Source organism: Chiloscyllium plagiosum, chromosome 25, assembly GCF_004010195.1.
Source record: "Chiloscyllium plagiosum isolate BGI_BamShark_2017 chromosome 25, ASM401019v2, whole genome shotgun sequence".
In the NCBI taxonomy this organism is placed as follows: Eukaryota; Metazoa; Chordata; class Chondrichthyes; order Orectolobiformes; family Hemiscylliidae; genus Chiloscyllium; species Chiloscyllium plagiosum.
Genome location: NC_057734.1, coordinates 52501268 through 52521738, shown reverse-complemented (window position 1 = coordinate 52521738; position 20471 = coordinate 52501268). Strand labels below are relative to the sequence as shown.

Genomic DNA, 20471 nt, shown 5'->3' with positions numbered 1-20471 from the left:
TGGGGCATGGAATTCACTGCCTGTGGGAGTGGCAGAGTCAGAATCATTGGTGACCTTTAAGCGGTAATTGGATAGGTACATGGATGGGTGCTTAAGCTAGGACAAATGTTCGGCACAACATCGTGGGCTGAAGGGCCTGTTCTGTGCTGTATTGTTCTATGTTCTATGTAGAACATTACAGAGCAGTACAGGCCCTTTGGCCCTCGATGTTGCATCGACCTGTGAAACCAATCGAAAGCCCATCTAACCTACACTATTCCATTATCATCCATATGGTGGCTCAGTGGTTAGCACTGGTGCTTCACAGCGCCAGAGACCCAGGTTCAATTCCTGCCTCAGTCAACTGTCTGTGTGGAGTTTGCACATTCTCCCTGTGTCTGCGTGGGTTTGCTCCGGGTTCCTCCCACAGTCCAAAAATGTGCAGGTCAGGTGAATTGGCCGAGCTAAATTGCTTGTAGTGTTAGGTGAAGGGGTAAATGTAGGGGAATGGGTCTGGGTGGGTTGCTTTTCGGAGGGTCGGTGTGGACCTGTTGGGCCGAAGGGCCTGTTTCCACACTGTAAGTAATCATGTCTATCCAGTGACCATTTAAATGCCCTTAATGTTGGCGAGTCCACTACTGTTGCAGACAGGGCATTCCATGCCTTTACCACTCTCCCTGAGTAAAGAAGCTACTTCTGACATCTATCCTACATCTATCACACCTTAATTTAAAGCTATGTTTCTTCATGCTAGCCATCATCATCTGAGGAAAAAGGCTCTCACTGTCCACCCTATCTAACCCTCTGATTATCTTATATGTCTCAATTAAGTCACCTCTTCACCTCCTCCTCTCTAACGAAAACAGCCTCAGATCCCTCAGCCTTTCCTCTTAAGACCTAACCTCCATGCACCCTTTCCAATGCTTCTACATCCTTTCGAAAATGTGGCGACCAGAACTGTACGCAATTTGGCCACTCCAGAGTTTTGTACAGTTGCCACACGACCTCATGGCTCTGAAACTCAGTCCCTCTACCAATAAAAGCTAACACACCATTGGCTGCCTTAACAACCCTATCAACCTGGGTGGCAGCCATCAGGGATCTATGCACATGGACACCGAGATCTCTCTGCTCATCTACACTACCAAGAATCTTACTATTAGCCCAGTACTCTGTATTCCTGTTACTCATTCCAAAGTTAATCGCCTCACACTTTTTTCTGCATTGAACTAAATTTGTCACCTCTCAGACCAGGTCTGCAGCTAATCTATGTCCCTCTGCCAGTTTACTCACCTGTCCTTCTACACTCTCATCCAAGTCATTTATTTAAAAAAATGACAAACAACAGTAACTGAACTCCAGGTTGAACATTTTCCGTCAACCACCACCCACTGTCTTTCAGCTAGCCAATTTCTGATCCAAACTGCTAAATCACTCTCAATCCCATGTCTCCATAATTTCAGCAATAACCTATCATCGGGAACCTTATCAAACACCTTACTGAAATCCATATACACATCAACTGCTTCACCCTCACCCACCTGTTTGGTCACCTTCTCAAAGACGTTTATGAGGCATGACCTATCCTTCACAAAACTGTGTTGACTATCCCTACTCAAATTAGTTTTTCTAGATGATTATAAATCCTATCTCTTATAGTCCTTTCCAACACTTTACCCACAACCAAAGGGAGGCTCACTGGTCTATAATTCACACAACCCCAGGTTATAGTCCAACAGGTTTAATTGGAAGCACACTAGTTTCCAATTAAACCTGATGAAGGAGCGTCGCTCCGAAAGCTAGTGTGCTTCCAAATAAACCTGTTGGACTATAACCTGGTGTTGTGTGATTTTTAACTTTGTACACCCCAGTCCAACACCGGCATCTCCGAATCTGGTCTATAATTACCAGGGTTGTCTCCACTCCCTTTTTGCTATCCTGCAGTCTTCTGGCATTATTCCTGTAGGCAATGACGTTATAAAGATCAAAGCCAAAGGCTTGACATTCTCCTCCCTGGCTTCCCAGAGAATCCTAGGATAAATCCCATCTGGCCCAGAGGACTTATCTATTTTCACACTTTCCAGAATTGCTAACACCACCTCCTTATGAACCTCAATCCCGTCTAGTCTAGTGGCCTGTATCTCAGTATGTTCCTCGACAACATTGTCTTTTTCCTATGTCAATACTGATGAAAAATATTCATTTAGCATCTCTCCTACCCCTTTGGACTCCATGCACAATTTTCCACTACTGTCCTTGATTGGCTCTAATCTTAACCCTAGTTGTTCTTTTATTCCTGACATACCTATAGAAAGCTTTAGGGATTTCCTCGATCCTACCTGCCAAAGACTTCTCATGTCCCCTCCTGGCTCCTCTTAGCTTTCTCTTTGGGTCCTTCCTGGCTAATTTGTAACTCTCAAATGCCCTCTAACTGATCCTTCACATCTCATCCTAACATAAGCCTCCTTCTTCCTCTTAACAAGGAAGAGATTCAACTTCTTTAGTAAACCCTGGTTCCCTCACTCGACTGCTTCCTCCCTGCTTGACAGGTACATATTTATCAAACACACACGGCAGTTCTTCATTGAACAAGCTCCAGCCCCTGCAGTTTCCTTCCTCATCCTAAATTTTGCCTGATTGCACCCAGGTATAACTCTTGCCTTGCAGTATATATTTAATCCTTTCCATCGCTAAAGTAAATGTAACCAAACTGTGGTCACTATCACCAAAGTGCTCAACTACCTCCAAATGTAACACCTGGCCAGGTTTAATACCATATCCAATGAGGCCTCACCTCTTTTTGGCCTATCAAATGCTGTGTCAGGAAACCCTCATGCACACATTGGACAAAAACTGACCCATCTAAAACATTTGAATTATAGCATTTCCAGTCAATATTTGGAAACTATCTTGTCACTCTCGCTCCTATCCAGAATCATCTTTGCAATCCTTTCCTCTATGTCTCTGGAACTATTCGGAAGCCTATAGAAAACTCCCTACAGGGTGACCTCTCCTTTCTTGTTTCTAATCTCAGCTCACAGTACTTCGGTAGACGAGTCCTCAAATGCTTGCCACTGTAATACTGTCCTGGACTAACAGTATCACATATCTCCCTCTTTTACCACCTTCCCTGATCTTCCTTAAACATCTAAACCCTGGAACCTGCAACACCATTCCTGTTCCTGGTCTATCCATGTCTCTGAAATGGTCATAACATTGAAGTCCCAGATACCAACCCATGCTGCAAGGTCACCCAGCTTATTCCGGATGCATCTGGCTTTGATGTGGACTTACTTCGAACCACCTCCCTGCCTGCTGGTACACACCTGTGACCTTGAAACCTTATTCATGACCTCACTGTTCTCAAACTTCTGTATACACTGGAGCGACAGTTTCCATCGCCCTGCTGAATTAGTTGAGCTGATATTTACAGTCAGGGTAGGTGGAAAGCTTATATCTATCTGAATTACTGGCTCATTCTTCCATAGGTTCTGAAACTGGCCCATTTAATAGCACAGGCCAAGCAGACAGCAAAATCAATCTCTGATCACACAGCCGAACAATCGACAGGCCAGTCGCTCATGTCCTTATTGGGCCTGACCACCTATGATTTCAACACCTCAACTTTCGGAGGCAGTGACCTGGATGACTTGGGACCTGATGAGATACGGAAAACTGATGAGTACCTTGAAAGATCACTGGAGTACTTGTGTTTAGTGTTCAAAGTAAGTTTCATATTTTGAATGTTAGAATTGATTTGAGTGAGACTTTGCTCAGGATACAGACTAAATTGGTGGGTTTGGTTCCTCTGCTAATCTTGCATTGCTGTTACAACCCTCGGGTGCAGAGGGAGTTCTAACTGTATGATCTTTGAGATCTCTGGCTATGGAGATGCTGGGGAGGAAATCAAATTCTGATGAATGTGTTTACGTATCAGGCCAGTACCACTATTAGAGAGCTGTGGGGGTGCCTGGAGGGCAACTGGAGATGTTCTAAAATGAGACGCCTTCCCTTGTTTACCTGTTGGAAGTTTCTACACCGTTGGACTACTTACAGAGGCCAAGAGTCAGACTGTTTTCCCTTGCCCTAGGCACCAACACGAATCACCTAGCAACCAAACATCCTTTGCCCTATGAACTGCAGTTCCGTTATGTCCAAAACATTTTGGGGAAATGAACTGCAAGTGAACAGTTGTGGTTTGTGGTTTAGATAATGGAAATATATTTCTATGCACACTCCCAATTCAATCCCTTCACTTGTGCTATATCAAAACCTCTACCTTTATCTAGGAAGCTTTGGTTATAGGCAGGTATGGAGGAAGGATTGATTTGATTTTTTTCAATCTGCTTCCCAGCTCAGTGCATAAAGTGGAATTCAGGTTCAGGAAACCTGCATCCCAGACAGATATCTCCTCTGGAAGTCAGGCTGGTAGAAGACACAAGCTAGTAAAGGATTTTCAGACTTGATCATTCTTCTTCAACAATCTCTCATGGCTGAGGATGAGTTGTTTCCACTTAAGAATCCCTACAGTGTGGATACAGTCCATATGGCCCAAGAAGTCCACATCAACCCTCCAACCAGCATCCCACACAGAACCATCCCCCTACCCTATCCCTGTAACCCTGCATTTTCCATGGCTAACCCACCGAGCCTGCATATCCTTGAACACAGTGTAATTTAGCGTGGCCAATCCATCTAATGTGCACATTTTTGGACTATGGGAGGAAACAGGAGCAGCCGGCTGAAACCCACGCAGACATGGGGAGAGCATGCAAACTCCACATGGGCAGTTGCCTGAGACTGGGGTCAAACCCAGGTCCCTGGTGCTGCGAGGCAGCACTGAGCCATCATACCGCCCTGCAGTGGAAGTATGGTCCACTCCTGGAATTGTTGACTCTGCCTCTGGCAGGGCAGTGTTGTTTGAGGAGACAGGCTGCTTACCCCTGGTTTCCAGCTGCTCTACTTGGTGATGCTGAAAGTGATTGCTGCTTTTGCAGACGTTTCTTCTCCAGTTTGTGCCTTCCAGGACAAGTAATTCCAATATATTGGTAAAGGTGTTGCAGTTGTTTAGGGGAGTTTTTGGGGTGTCTTGTAGTATTTCCTCTGACCACCTAGTGATCACTTACTGTTGAGAGTATTGGAGTAGAGCACTTGTTTCGTCAGTGTTGTGCCAGCACATAAACAATGTTCCCTCCCCCAATCCTGGCAATCGTGAGTGACCAGTGCCTTGATACTGGGCATATTGATCTGGGAGAGGCCACTCAAGTTGGTACACCTAACCTGCCAGTGAATTTGTTGGATTTTGAAAAAGGCAGTGCTGGTTATAACTATACAGAGATTTGAGGGGTCTGCTGTACGTGGTGCATGATTCTGATGCATTTCAGAGGCTGGGGACCATGACTGCTCTGTAGATGATGCGGTCATGGATTCAGAGTGTCTCTCTGCTGTATTTTAATAATTTTTCAAGACACCTCAATGCCTCTTTCTTTCACTATCTCCATATCCCTTTGTCGTTAATCTCCAGAAACCTATCAATTTCTGCCTTGAACCTGCTCAGTGATTGAGCTTCCACAGCCCTCTGTGGTGGAGAATTCCAAAGAGTCACCAGCCTCTGAGAGAAGAAATTCTTCCTCAGCTCCATCTTAAAGGTTGAATTCATTAAGGCAAGAAAGTAGTGCGTTGGTAATATTGCTGTATCAGTAATCCAGAGGCCCAGGCTAATAGTCTGGGGCCATCATTCAAATCCCAGCACTGCAGATAGTAGAATTTTAATTTGATTAATAATGTTAAATCTGGAATTAACAATTTGTCAATCACATTATAGCCAATTCACATTGGTATAACACACATTATACCAGAACGACCTGTACACCTATAGTTCATCTATGTCACTCCTTTATCACTATCACCGCCTTTGTTTTGTTCTGGGCATTGTCACCCGCTGTTCAAATTCCTCCCCTCTGTGCAGAAGCATAAAACCTCTCTCTCCATCTCCTTTCAGATCTAAAGGAGAGTCCTACTAGACTCAAAATGTTAACTTCTTTCTCTCCACAAATACTCCAGTATTTTCTTTCAATTTTAAGGTTTCCAGCATCTACACTGTTTTGCTTTTATTTTAAAACTCCCTCCCTGTTCTCTTTTCCTGGCTTGATACATTTACAAATGTATCCCCTTGTGAATAATAAGAAAGCAAACCACACGGGCTTACAAGCCAACAGATCTGCTCAAACCAAATCAGTTGCCTTGGTAAGACTGAGTTATCCATTTCAAATAGTTGCTGATTGGAACAGCTGCTTAACACCAGTCACTGCATTTCACACGATGCACATCCTCGGAAAAGTGATCACAAGGAGTACTTCAAATGTGGTAAAATGTTTTTAATCTTTAAGTTTCCAATAGGAAACAGTTTGAACATCCTCACCACTGAGTTCCTAATAACTGAGTGAGTTAGAAAGAGTTCAGCTGATCAAAGTGCTATCTGTTCGTCCACAGTTCAGCACCCCACACCTGACATCTCTGGCAATGAATGTAGGAGCAGCTACAGATGAAAATGGAAGGCACCAGATACCCGACTGTATTCAGGGCGAGAATGGGCTGACCTTGACCCAACTGGGCAGGTACCAGGTATGTAAGCAACCCTGTCACTTGCTGTAGCGCATCTGATACACAGGAGTTTCAGAAACCAGAGCAGAAATGGAGTTTTCAGTATTTCATTGTTTGTGTCTCTGCTCAGCCCTGGCTCCCAGTAGTTGTCCTTCGTTTCTGTTCCTCATTGTGCATTGAGTGTTTACTGAGCCAGAGCAGGGTAGGGGAATTCACTGAAGAATTCAATGCCGCCTCTTGTTCTGATTCCATGTTTCATTGGAAAGGATAGGACCATATTTGGCAAGTTTTGGAGTACTGCCTTTACTCAGATTACCAACCTCCTGGGCATGGGGTTAGAGAGACATATTATAAAAGTAATCTTTTCCCTTGAGAATAACTTAATACCTGAAAAAGTGAAACATTCCAAGTAGCTCAGTAAATTTCTCCAGGAAGAGTCTGAAGTACTTTGACAAACAACTCTGTGGCTTCTTCCTAGTCTGGATGAGCCTTACTGATCATGGCCAGCTGGTAGGCTTGGTTGTGGGGGGGAGCAGGAGACATGTACCTTCTCGAAACCAGAGAGGATGAAAATCAGCCAGATGCTAAATTCCTCATAGCAAACCGATAATATTGCTGGAAATTATGGGCAGCTGAGGGAGGTACTCATCCAGTTTTCAAGCACTTGCTGCAGCTCACTCACATGTCGAGTTGCCACACGTGCACTGATCATTGACTGTCACTGGGGAGCAGATTAATGGAGCTGACACTGGGTTAGGTTCATGATGTGACTTTCACTAGGAAGAAGGTCAGTGGTTCTGTCTACTGTCCTGTTCCTTAGTGGGTGGGGAGAGGGTTTAGGGGCTGCATTGTCTTCCTTGTGTACTGCTGTCTGGCTGTACTAAATTGTGTATGTTTTGCAGATTATAAATGGACTCCGACGGTTTGAGATAGAGTATCAGGGAGACCCTGAGCTGCAGCCAATTCGCAGCTATGAGAGTGGCCTGTTAGTACGTCTACTGTTCCAGATATCATCTGCCATTAACCAGCGGGTATGTTGGTCATTATAGCCGGCAGTTATTAGTACTGATTCTTTCTCTTTCTATTTAAAATTGAGTGCGCAAAGTGAATAATGTTTTCTCTTCCCCTTAAGACCTGGGTGCAGTTAATAAAGAGGGCTGATCAGGTGGGGCGTAGAGGGGCAAATGGAATTTATCTGAAAAGTGTAAAGTGATGCATTTTGGGTGGATTAACAAGGCAAAGTAGTGCATGTTGAATGGTTGACCTGTAGAAGTCAGGGACCTTGTTATGCATGTCCGTAGGTCCTTGAAGGCAGCAGGACAGGTGGATAAGGCAATCCATGTAGAATTTGGGAACCTTGCCTTTATCAATTGAAGCAAGGCGATTATGATAGAGTATATGATAGTTTGGCCACAGCTTGAATAGTGTGCAATTCTGGTTACTACACGGAATGTGATTGCACTTGTTGTGTTGCAGAGGAGATTCACCAGGATGTTGCTTCGGAAGGAGCATTTCAACTGTGAAGAGAGACTAAACTAGGCTGGGGTTGTTTACCTTGAAGCAAAGAAGGCTTTGAAGGTGGATTGTGGTGTTCAAATGTATGAGGAACATACATAGAACATTTTCACCTCAGCAAAGTGGTCAATAACGAGGGGAAAAGATTTAAGGTAAAGGAATGCGAAGTTCAGAGGGTACTTAAGAAAGATTTTTTCCAGTCAGTGGTAGGTGTCTTGAACTCAGTGGTAAAAAAAAGTGAAAAGTTGTTTTGCGGATTGGAGGAAGGTACTGGAGGAAGGCCCTACTGTCTGTCGTAGGGCCAGTGCTTTCCTTGATCTACATTAATGACGTGAAATTGGTTGCTGTTCACCATTCCAAAATTTGCAGATGACAAATCTTGGAGTTATTGTGAACTGTGAGAAGAATAATGATCAAATCATAGAATTCCTGCAATGTGGAAGTAGGCCATTCGGCCCATTGAGTCCACAACCAAAGAGCATCCCCTACCCTATCTCTAAGCCTGCATTTCCCATAGCTAATCCACCTTGTTGCACATCCTTGGGCAATCTAACCTGCACATCTTTGGACTTCGGGAAGAAACCAGAGCCCCTGGTGGAAACCCACGCAGACACGGAGAATGTGCAAACTCCACGCAGATAGTTACCTGAGGTTGAAATTTAACCCAGCTCCCTGGTGCTGTGAGGCACTTCATATATTTCAGAAGGACGTGGGTTAGTGCGATGGATAGCAGATAATGCTGTGAAATGTAAATTGATGCATCTGAAAGGAAGAGAGAGGTGCATCAATACGATCTACAAGGTGCAGTGTTAACAAGAGTGTAGAAGCAGAGGGGCTTATGGGTATATTTGTATAAATCCGTGAACGATTGGCAGGATAGTTTTTAAAAAAATTCATTTGTGGGATGTGGGTGTCACTAGCTGACCAGCATTTATTCCCATTCCTAGTTGCCCTTGAGAAGGTGATGGTGAGTTGCCTTCTTGAACCAATACATTCCATTTGCCATTGGAGAGGGAATTCCAAGATTTTGACCCAGCGACAGTGAAGGAATTGCAATATATTTCCAAGTCAGAATGCTGAGTGGTTTGGAGGGGAACTTGAAGGTGGTGATGTTCCCATATATCTGCTGCCCTTGTCCTTCGAGATGGAAGTGGTCATGGGTTTGGAAGGTGCTGTCTGAGGATCTTTGGATGATTTCTGCAGTGCATTTTGTAGATAGTACACACTGCTGCGACTGAGCATCAGTGATGGAGGGAATGAATGCTGGTGGATGTTCTGCCAGTCAAGTGGACTGCTTTATCCTGGATGGTGTCAAGCTTCTTGAGTGTTGTTGGGGCTGCACTCATCCAAGCAAGCAGGGAGTATCCATCACACTCCTGACTTGTGCCTTTATAGATGGTGGACAGGCTTTGGGGAGTCAAGAGGTGAGTTACTCACTTCAGTATTCCGAACCTCCGACCTGCTCTTGTGTAGCCACTGTGTTTATGGGGTGAGTCCAGTTGAGTTTCTGGTCAGTGATAACCCCAGGATGTTTGATAGTGGGGGGATTCAGTGATGGTAACACTGTTGAATGCAAGGGGGTGGTGGTTAGATTGTCTCTTATTGGTGACGGTCATATATCCTGGCATTTTTTTATGGCGTGCGTGTTACTTGCTACATGTGAGCCCAGCCTGGATATTGTCCAGATCTTGTTGCATTTGGACATGGACTACTTCAGAATCTGAGGAGTCACCAATGGTGCTGAACATGGTGCAATCATCGGTGAACATCCATTTCGGACTTTATGATGTAGGGAAGGTCATAAATGAAGCAGTTGAAGATGGTTGGACCGAGGACACTGTCCTGAGGAACTGAGATGACTGATCTCTGACAACTTTGACCATCTTCCAATGTGACGGGTATGACTCCTACCGCCAGAGAGTTTGCCCTAATATCCGTTGATTCCAGTTTTGCTCGGGCTCCTTGATGCCACATTCGGTCGAATACTGCCTTAATGTCAAAGGCTGTCACTCTCACCTCACTTCTGGAATTCAGCTCTTCTCTCCATGTTTGGACCAAGGCTATAATGAAGTCTGGAGTTGAGTGGCATTGGTGGAACCCAAATTGGGCATCACTGAGCAAGTGCTATGTGATAGGACTGTTGATGACATCTTCCATCACTTTACTGATAATCGACAGTAGAGTAATGGGGAGTTAATTGGCTGGGTTGGATTTGTCCTGCTTTTTATGTACAGCATAATATACTTGGGAAATTTTCCATATTGTTAGTCAGATGCCAGTGTTGTAACTGTACAGGAACAGCTTGGCTCGGAGAGCAGCAAGTTCTGGAGCACAAGCCTTCAGTACTATTACCGGAATGTTGCCTTTGCAATATCCCGTGCCTCCAACTGTTTCTTGATATCATGTGGAGTGAATCGAATTGGCTGAAGACTGGTATCTGTAATGATGGGACCACTGGAGGAGGCCAAGGTGGATCATACACTCGACGCTTCCGGCAGCCTCATCTTTTGTACTGATGTGTTGGACTGGTCCATCATTTGTGGAACCTCCTCTTCCTGTGAGTTGTTTAATTGTCCACCACCATTCATGACAAGATGTGGCAGGACTACAAAGCTTTGATCTGCTCCGTTGGTTGTGGCATCATTTAGCACTGTCTATCGCTTGCTGCATATGCTGTTTGTCATGCAGGTAGTCCTGTTCGGTAGCTTCACCAGATTGACACCTCATCTTCAAGTACGTCTGGTGCTGCTCCTGGCATGTCTTCCTGCACTCTCCATTGAACCAGGGTTGAATGGAGAATATGCCAGGCCTTGAGGTTACAGATTGTGCTAGAGTACAATTTTGCTTCTGTTGATGACTCTCAGTGCTTTTCATGGATGCGCATTCTTGAGTTGGTAGATCTGTTCAAAGTCTGTCCCATTTAACACAATACAATGGAGATTGTGAAAGTGGGACTTTTGTCTCCACAAGGACATACAGTGGTCATTCTTATCAAAACTGTCATGGACAGATGCATCTGCAGCTGGCACATTGGTAAAGATGAGGTCAACTATGTCTTTTCCTCTTGTTGGTTCCCTCACCACCTGCTGTATACCCAGTCTGGTAGCTCTGTCCTTTAGGACCTGACCAGCTCGGTTTATAGTATTGTGCCAAGTGATTCTTGGTGGTGGACAGTGAAATCCCCCACCTAGAGTGCATTCTGTGCCCTTGCCATCCTTAGTGCTTCCTCCAAGTGTTGTACTGATGTTGGAGAAGTACCAATTCATCAGCTGAGAGAGGACGGTACATGGTAGTCAGCAGAAGGTTTCCATTCCTATGTTTAACCTAAATCCGGCGAAGGCTGGATTTAATGGGGTCCAGGGTCAATGTTGAGGACTCCCAGAGCAACTCCTTCCCAACTGTATACCACCTCTGCTGGGTCTGTCCCGCCAGTGAGACAAGACATATCCAGGGATGGTGATGTCTGGGACATTGTAAGTTATGATTCCGTGAGTATGATTTTTGACACGCTGTTGTTTAATTAGTCTGTGACACCACTCTCCCAATTTTGATACTAGCCCCCAGATGTTAATGAGGAAGACTTTGTAGGGTCGACAGGTCTGTTTCTGACATTGTCTCGTCCAGTGCCTAGATCGATGCCAAGTGATCTGTTTGGTTTCATTTCTTTGAGATTTGTAGTGATTGGTACAACTGAATGATTGGCTAGGCTATTTCAGAGGGCAACTGAGAATCAGCCATACTGCTGAGAGTCTGGAGTCACATGTAGGCCAGACCAGGTGAAGATGGCAGATTTCCTTCCCTGAAGGACATTAGTGAACCAGATGGGTTTTTCCGACAATCGACAATGATTTCATGGTCATCAGTAGATTCTTAATTCCAGATTTTCTTTTGTTGTTGAATTTAAATTTCACCATCTGCCATGGTGGGTTTTGAATCCAGGTCCCCAGAACATTAGCTGAGTCTCTGGATTAATAATCTAGCAATAATCTAGCCTTCGCCGACCAGCATTGAAGAAGTCATCATTACGGAATGTGGGATCTTGGGTATAGAGTATAAACCGAAGTATAATGAAACAATAACAGAAATTGGTGGGAAAACTTAGCAGTTCTGGCAGCTGTTAATGGGGACTTTTATAAGGGGATCTACAATTTAGGGGCACAATCTCAAAATTAGGTCATTCAGCTAAGACAGAGATAAGGAGTTTCATCTCCTGAGGATTTAGTTTTTTGATTTGTCTTCCCCAGAGAGCTCTGGAGACCAGATCATTGAACTTATTCAAGGCTGAGATAGGGAGAGTTTTGATGTCAAGGCAAAAGGGTTCTGGTGGGCAAGTAAGAAAGTGGAGTTAAAGTAACAGTCTGATCAGCCGTGATTCCACAGGTTCACCACCCTCTGGGTGAGCAGATTTCTTCTTGTTTCAGTGCAACATGGTCTGTTATGTGTCCTGAGACCACGACCCCTTGCTCTGGACCCTTGGCTAGGAGGAAACATCATCTCCACATGCAGTCTGTCCAGCACTGTCAGAAATGAAATCCCCTCTCATTCCTCAAAAATCCTGTGAATACAGGCCTAGTCAGCTTAACTTCTCACGTATATCAAACATACCATCCCAGGAATCAGTCTGGTGAATATTCACCACAGGTCCCCTCTAGCAAGTATTTATTTTCCGAAGTCAAGGAGATCAAAACTCTCCACAGGATTTGGGTGTGGTCTTATCAAGGCCTTATAAACTGCATTAAGTTCCTTGCCCCTGTCTTCAAACAGTCTTGCAGTGAAGACCAACATACCATTTGCCTTCCTAATTGCTTGCGGTCCTGTGTGCTTGAATGACCAGTTTATAAGAACACCCAGGTCTCTTTGTGCATCCATATTTCCCAATCTACCACCACTTAAATAATACTCAGTCATTCTGTTTTTCCTGAAGAATTGACATAACACATTTATCAATGTGATATTGTGTCAGCCACATACTTGCCCAGTCAGTCAACTTGTCTAAATCACCCTGATATGTTTTATGAATAGCTGGGTCTGGATCCCTATGGTGCACCATTGACACTCCTTGCAGTGTGAAACTGATCCATTTATTCCTATTCTACTTCCTGTCTGTTAACCAATTCTGAATCCATACCACTATATAGAACAATACAGCGCAAAACAGGCCCTTCCGCCCTCGATGTTGCGCCGACCCGTGAACTATTCTCAGCTCATCCCCCTACACTATCCCATCATCATCCATGTGCTTATCCAAGGATTGTTTAAATCTCCCTAATGTGTCTGAGTTAACTACATTAGCAGGTAGAGCATTCCACGCCCTTACCACTCTCTGAGTAAAGAACCTACCTCTGACATCTGTCTTAAATCTATTACCCCTCAATTTGTAGTTACGCCCCCTCATACAAGCTGACGTCACCATCCTAGGAAAAAGACTTTCACTGTCTACCCTATCTAATCCTCTGATCATCTTGTATGTTTCTATCAAATCTCCTCTTAGCCTTCTTTGCAATGAGAACAGACCCAAGTCTCTCAGCCTTTCCTCATAAGACCTGTCCTCCAGACCAGGCAACATCCTCGTAAATCTCCTCTGCACGTTTTCCAATGCTTCCACCTCCTTCCTGAAATATGGCGACCAGAACTGTACACAATATTCCAGGTGTGGCCGCACTAGTGGTTCATATAGTTGCAGCATAATATTGCAGCTCTGGAACTCAATCCCTCCACAAATGACACCTAACACACCATATGCCTTCTTAACAGCACTATCAACCTGGATGGCAACTTTCAGGGATCTATGTACATGGACTCCAAGATCCCTCGCACATCCACACTCCCGAGAATCTTTCCAGTGACCCAGTATTCTGCCTTCCTGTTATTCTTCCCAAAGTGCATCACCTCACATTTAGCTACATTGAATTCCATTTGCCACCCCTCAGCCCAATCCTGCAGTTTATCTAAGTCCCCCTGCAATCTGTAACATTCTTCCAAACTGTCCACTACTCCACCGACTTCAGTGTCAACTGCAAATCTACTAATCCATCCACCTATGCCTGCGTCTAAGTCATTTATAAAATTAACAAACAACAGTGGTCCTAAACCTGATCCTTGTGGCACACCACTAGTAACCGGACTCCAGGCTGAATATTTTCCATCAACCACCACTCGCTGCTTTCTTTCAGAAAGCCAGTTTCTAATCCAAACTGCTAAATTACTCTCAAATCAATGCCTCTGCATTTTCTCCAACAGCCTACCATGTGGAACCTCATCAAAGGCTTTACTGAAGTTATTAACACCAATCCCACAAAGTTTGATTTTACTCTCACATGGGACAAAAGATTTCTGAAAATATGAACACACTGGTTCTCCCTAATCTATTTTACTAGTTACAGACTTCAAAAAAATTCCATTGGGTTTGTTAAACACTTTCCTTTTCATATATCCAAACTGACTTGATGTATTACTGTGGGTGTGTTTTATGTTTCCTGTTATCACATTCTGTATAATAGACTCCAGCATTTTCCTGAAGGTCATCTAACTGGTGTGTAATTTCTGATTTTCTCCCTGCTTTCTTAAACAGGTGGTTCAGGCTCCAGGGGTTAAATTGCCTAATGCTCCTTCTATTTTTTAAGTTCTTCCCTCTTTCATGTCCTACAGTTTGCTGGTGAAATGGAGGCCCTGTGTCAGCGGGACAGTATAATGGGAAAACTGGCTCGTTATTACCTGACCTACCCAGAGCTGAGTCGGAGGATCAAGTCAGGTCCTGTGACATGCCGCACCTTCCAACAGCAACGTCCACGACTCAGCCTGCGTTTTCTGGCTAGTTATCGCACGCTGTTCTCTCTCTTCATTTGTATGGTTATTGGTGCCACACTCAACCTGAATCCCTTAGCTTCTTTTCTCTTGATCATGATCTTCTGGTTTCTCTATGGGATTGTATGGGCTCTCTGTACAGACCAAACAAAACCTCACCAGGCATGAAAAGTAAAGGAGTCAGCTGTTTCTATTTTTTTTTTATCATCTTCAGAAAACGATTTGTTTCAATTGTAAAAACAAAAACCAATTTTTAAATCAGATACCAATACCTATGTTTTTAAAATATTTTTTGAATTATTTAGTGTTACTGGTTGAGCTGTTAAGTATAGACAGTTATTTTTACAGATGACTATGTACCTTTCTCTTGTTATGTTGTGTCCCCTCAGTATTGCCCATGTTGTGTGGTGGTGAGGTTTTGCCAGAAGAAACATCAGTTGAGCCAATGCCCTGGGTCTGGTTTGTTAGACTCTGCAGTCTGTACTGGGATTTAATTTACAGCTCTGGGAGTGTGCTTTAGTTACAAGACTGGCTCATTTTTCATGTTTGTTGCTGCAACCATTGGAGAATGGATTGTCTTGTACCCAACAGCACCAGCATGGAACTGAGCTGAAGTGAGACTAAGTACCATGAAATGGTCATCCATCTGAAAGTTTAAAGCAGATCCTAGGACTGATCACTTCAAACGAAGGAAATATTGGCAATGCAGGGATTGCTTTTGTCAAAAATTGAACTTGTTCCTGAGTGTGCATTCTGCTGTATGATGTGAAAATTACACTTACAGAACTGTTAATACCAAAATAAACACAGATACTGGAAATCTTGAACAGGTCGGAAAGTATCTGTGGTGATAGTTCAAATTGATGATCTGAATTTAGACGAAATATCATCAGCTTGAAAGGTTAACTCCATTTCTGCACACATGCTTGCCTGACTTGCTATTTCTAATATTTTGTTTTTTGTATGACTTGATGTATTCAATCTGTGTTGAAAGATTGGGAGAAGGATGAAGTAGGGTTGAGAGTGCACACAATCCCAGAATGAGAAATTCTGTGTCTGTGGAAGTTGGGCAACTCTTCTGTATATGCTAGTAATTTGTGGGGCTTTGTTAATTCAGCATAGAATCCAGCTCCCCACTGTTCCATGTCCTCACTGCTGCTGCCTTTTTCTGTGAAATACTTTTGTGTCATTGGCATGACAGATGTTGAATTTCAGCAGAATTGATCTGAAGATGAAATGTACAAAACTACTGTTAATATTCTATGTAAAATTGTGCATCGTCAGCCACACTAATGGGAAATCAATAATGTATTTTCAAAATGAATTTGATAAATCTTGAATTTAGTGTTTAATGTGTTTGTATTTTAATGTTCTACTGGTTGGCATTTGAGGCACTGCAATTTAAATTAAAATGGAAAATGTTTAGTTTTTAAATGAGACTGGAAATGTTGATATTCCGAGGTACTTGGGGGTAATCATACAGTGAGCAACAAGTTATATTCCAGTTTTTGAAGTAAAAGCTAAGAGTAAAAACGCTTTACTGATGTTATATAGGGCCTTGAAGTGATGCCAAATTGTGACATAATTTTGATTTTGTTACCCAAGGAAGGACCCTGGTTTGCATTCTATTTAGGAACAAGCTGTTCCTGGAATGACCACTGACCGGTTCACAAAACTACTTAAGAATCCACTGTTCCAGACAGCTGTGTTTGAGAGGCATCGAGTATATTCAAGATCTTCATCACGAGAATTTGGATTCTCAGAGAATCTAGGTATATGAAGAGCTGGAAGGTGTAAGTTTAAATTAGCCATGATCTTCAGAACAGTGGAGCATGATTGAAGGGAGGAAAGACTTCATTCTTTTTCTTAAACTTTTATATTTGTGTTTTTAGAATAGGACCCTTGTAATCACAGAAAGGTAATCATTTCCTAATGTATGCCAGTGATAAATGCTAATATAATGGGAGGACTTTTTTTTTAGATTCGCTCCAGTGTGGAAACAGGCCCTTCAGGTCAACAAGTCCACACCGACCCTCTGAAGAGTAACCCACCCAGACCCATTTCCCTCTGACTAATGTACCTAACGCAATGGGCAATTTAGCATGGCCAATTCACCTGACCTGCACATCTTTGAACTGTGGGAGGAAAACTGAAATACCCAGAAGAAACCCACGCAGACACGGGGAGAATGTGCAAACTCCACACAAAAGTCGGCCGAGGCTGGAATTGAATCCGGGACCCTGGCGCTGTGAGGCAGCAGTGCTATCCACTGAGCCACCATGCTGCCCATAATGTACTAGCAATCACCCTGATCTCATGGGTTATAAACTAATCAACTGACACAATCATGTTAGCCTGTTCTGTCATTGTGTGATCACAGCTGATCTGTAACCTAATTCCCCATATCCCTTAATCTGTTTAGTTAGCAAAAATCCATGGACCTCTGGTTTAAAACTAGCAATTGATCAGTTGCCATTTGCAGAAGAATTCCAAACTTCACTATTTGTGTAGAAGCTTTTTCAAAATGTCACCCTTGTAAATCTTCCAATTTTTACATTCTGCCTCCTACCATAGACTCACCAACCAGTGTCAGAGTTCTCCAGCACAGCATCGCATCCATGTGGTTAAAAAAACATAACTATTCTAATCCTGTTTTCCAACACTTGGCTCACAGCCTTATATGCCTTGGCATCACAAGTTCACATCTAAATACTTACTAAATGTAATGACAAACACCTCAGAGGCAGAGTTCCAGGTTCTCACTTCCTTGGCTTAAATTGGTTAATGCCAACCAAAATGTCCATCCACTCTAACCCCATTTCCTAGCACTTAGCTCATATTCTTCTAAATCTTTCCTTTCCATGTATTTGTCCAAATGGCTTTTAAATGTTGTAATGTAAGAGACCTAAAAGGCAACTTTTTCACACACAGGGTACATGTATGGAAATGAGCTGCCAGAGGAAGTGGTGGAGGCTAGTACAATTGCAACATTTAAAAGGTATCTGGTTGGGTATATAAATAGGGTTTGGAGGGATATAGGCCGGGTACTGGCAGGTGGGACTAGATTGGGTTGGGATATCTGGTCGACATGGATGGGTTGGACTGAAGGGTCTGTTTCTGTGCTGCACATTTCTATGACTCTATGTACCCGCCTCAACCACTTGTACTGGCGGCTCATTCCATGTACAGATCACACTGTGTAAAACAAAACATTGCCCCTCAGGTTCTCTTATTCTTTCTCCTCTAATCTTAAACTGATGCCCTCTAGCCCTCGATTCCCCAACCCTGCATTCACCCTATCCATGCCTTTCGTGATCTTATACACTTCTATAAGATTACCCACCCCCACCTGCCCAGTCTCCTGCACTCTAAAGAAAAAGGTCCTCACTTGTTCAACCTCTCCCTATAAACTCAGACCATTGAGTCCTGGCAACCTCCTTGTAAATTTCTTTTGCACTCTTTATCTGGATTCAATTCCATTTGCCGCTGATCAGCCCATCTGACTATATCTGACTATATCTCATCTGACTATATCTCCTCTATATCCTCTTGTAAATTGAGAGCAACCTCACTGTTTACCACCTCACCAATTTTTATATCATCTGCAAACTTACTGATGAACTCTCCAACACTTAAGTCCAAATTGTTTATATAAACCACAAACAGCAAGGACCACTTACGCTGACGTGATCCCACTGGACACAGACTTCCACTTGGAAAAACATCCTTCAACCATCCATCAGCTGCCGCTTTCTACTGCTGAGCCATTTTGCCAAATTTCCTTGGATCCCCTGGGCTGTTACCTTTGTTATCAGACTCTCTTTGTTGGACTTTATGAAAAGTCTTGCTGAAATCCAATGTTGAATGCATTGCCCTGATGTACAGACACGGTCAAATCTTTGAAAAATTCAGGATCAGTGGTGCTGGAAGAGCACAGCAAATCAGGCAGCATCCGACGAGCAGCAAAATTGACATTTCGGGCAAAAGCCTTTCATCAGGAATAAAGGCAGAGAGCCTGAAGCGTGGAGAGATAAGCTAGAGGGGGGTGGGGAGAAAGTAGCATAGAGTACAAGAGGGAGCTGGACATGGCCTTTGCAGCTAAATGGATCAAGAGGTATAAGGAGTGAGCAGGAATTGGATAGGAGATTGCATGATCAGCCATGATCTGGTGCAGGCTTGAAGGGCTAAATAGCCTACCCTTCTACTATTTTCTATGTTTCTATGTTAATGTTCCAGGGTGTAGGTGCTATAGGAAGGGGAGTGGCATTTTTGATTAGGGATAACATAACAGCTGTACTTAGCGAGGGTATTTCTGGGAAGTTATTTTGGTGGAACTGAGAAATAAGAAAGGGGTGATTTCCCGGTTGGGACTATATTATAACTCCCCAATAGTCAATTGGAAATTGAGAAGCAGATTTGTAAGGAGATCTCAGTTATCTGTAAGAGTGGTTATGATAGGGGAATTTAACTTTCCAAACATAGACTGGGACTGCCAGGCTTGGATGGAGATAAATTTAAGTGTGTACAAGAAAATTTTCTGATTCAGTATGTGGATATACATACTTGAGAAGAAAGAAAACTTAACCTTCTCTTTGGAAATAAAGCAGGGCAGGTGACTGAGGTGTCAGTGGGGGAGCACTTTGGGGCCAATCATCATAATTCTGAGTTGTAAAAGAGTGATGGAAAAAGATAGACTGCATCTAAAAGTTAAATTTATAAATTGGAGGAAGGCCAATTTTGATGGTATTAGGCAAGAACTTTTAAAAAGTTGATTGGGGGCAGATATTCACAAATAAATGGACGACTGGAAAGTAGAAAGCCTTCAAAAAAGAAATAATGAGAGTCCAGAGAGAGTATGTTCTTGTTAAGGTGAAGGGCAAGGCTGGCAGCTATGTGATTATAGAAATTGAGATTTTGGTTAAAAAAAGAAGGAAACTTATGTCAGGTTTAGACAGCAGAGATCAAGTGATTCCCTTGAAGCATATACAGGCAGTAGAAATATTCTTGAGCGAAATCAGGAGAGCAAAAAGGAGACATAAGATTGCTTTGGCAAATAGGGTTAAGGAGAATTCAAATGGATTCTACAAATATATTAAGGATAAAAGGGTGTCCTTTTAGGGAGAGAATAAAGCTTCTCAAAGATCAACAAGGCCACCAACAAGTGGAGCCGCAGGAGATAGGGGAAGATACTGAATGAGTACTTTGCATCAGTATTTACTGTGAAGAAGGATATGGAAGTTCTGAGAATCCTGAAAAATGTCCATATTACAGAAGAGGTGGTGCTGAATGTCTTAAAACGCATAACGGCAGATAAATCCCCAGGACCTGATCCAGGTGTACCCTAGAACTTGTGGGAAGTTGGGGAAGTGATTGCTGGGTCCCTTGTTGAGACATTTGGATCATTGATAGCCACAGGTGAGGTGCTGGATGACTGGAGGTTGGCTAAGGTGATGCCATTACTCAAGGTGGCAAGGAAAAACCAGGGAACTATAGACCGGTGACCCTGACATCAATGTTGTTGGAGGGAAGCCTGACGGACAGGATGTACATGTATTTGGAATGGAAAGGAA

At 43.3% G+C, this 20471-nt stretch overlaps 1 protein-coding gene across 5 annotated transcripts in view; it reads left to right on the top strand.

Annotated features, from left to right (window-relative positions):
* The window catches only part of smpd4 (sphingomyelin phosphodiesterase 4), a 72113-nt gene extending 55778 nt beyond the window's left edge, over window positions 1-16335 (top strand). For all 5 annotated transcript variants that reach the window (XM_043716212.1, XM_043716211.1, XM_043716210.1 and 2 more), the window contains 4 exons: window positions 3468-3704; window positions 6472-6603; window positions 7485-7613; window positions 14746-16335. In XM_043716212.1, coding sequence (XP_043572147.1) covers window positions 3468-3704; window positions 6472-6603; window positions 7485-7613; window positions 14746-15069 — 822 coding nt within the window. In that variant the 3' untranslated portion in view covers window positions 15070-16335. The remainder of the gene's footprint in view (window positions 1-3467; window positions 3705-6471; window positions 6604-7484; window positions 7614-14745) is intronic.
* Window positions 16336-20471: the final 4136 nt, after the last annotated feature.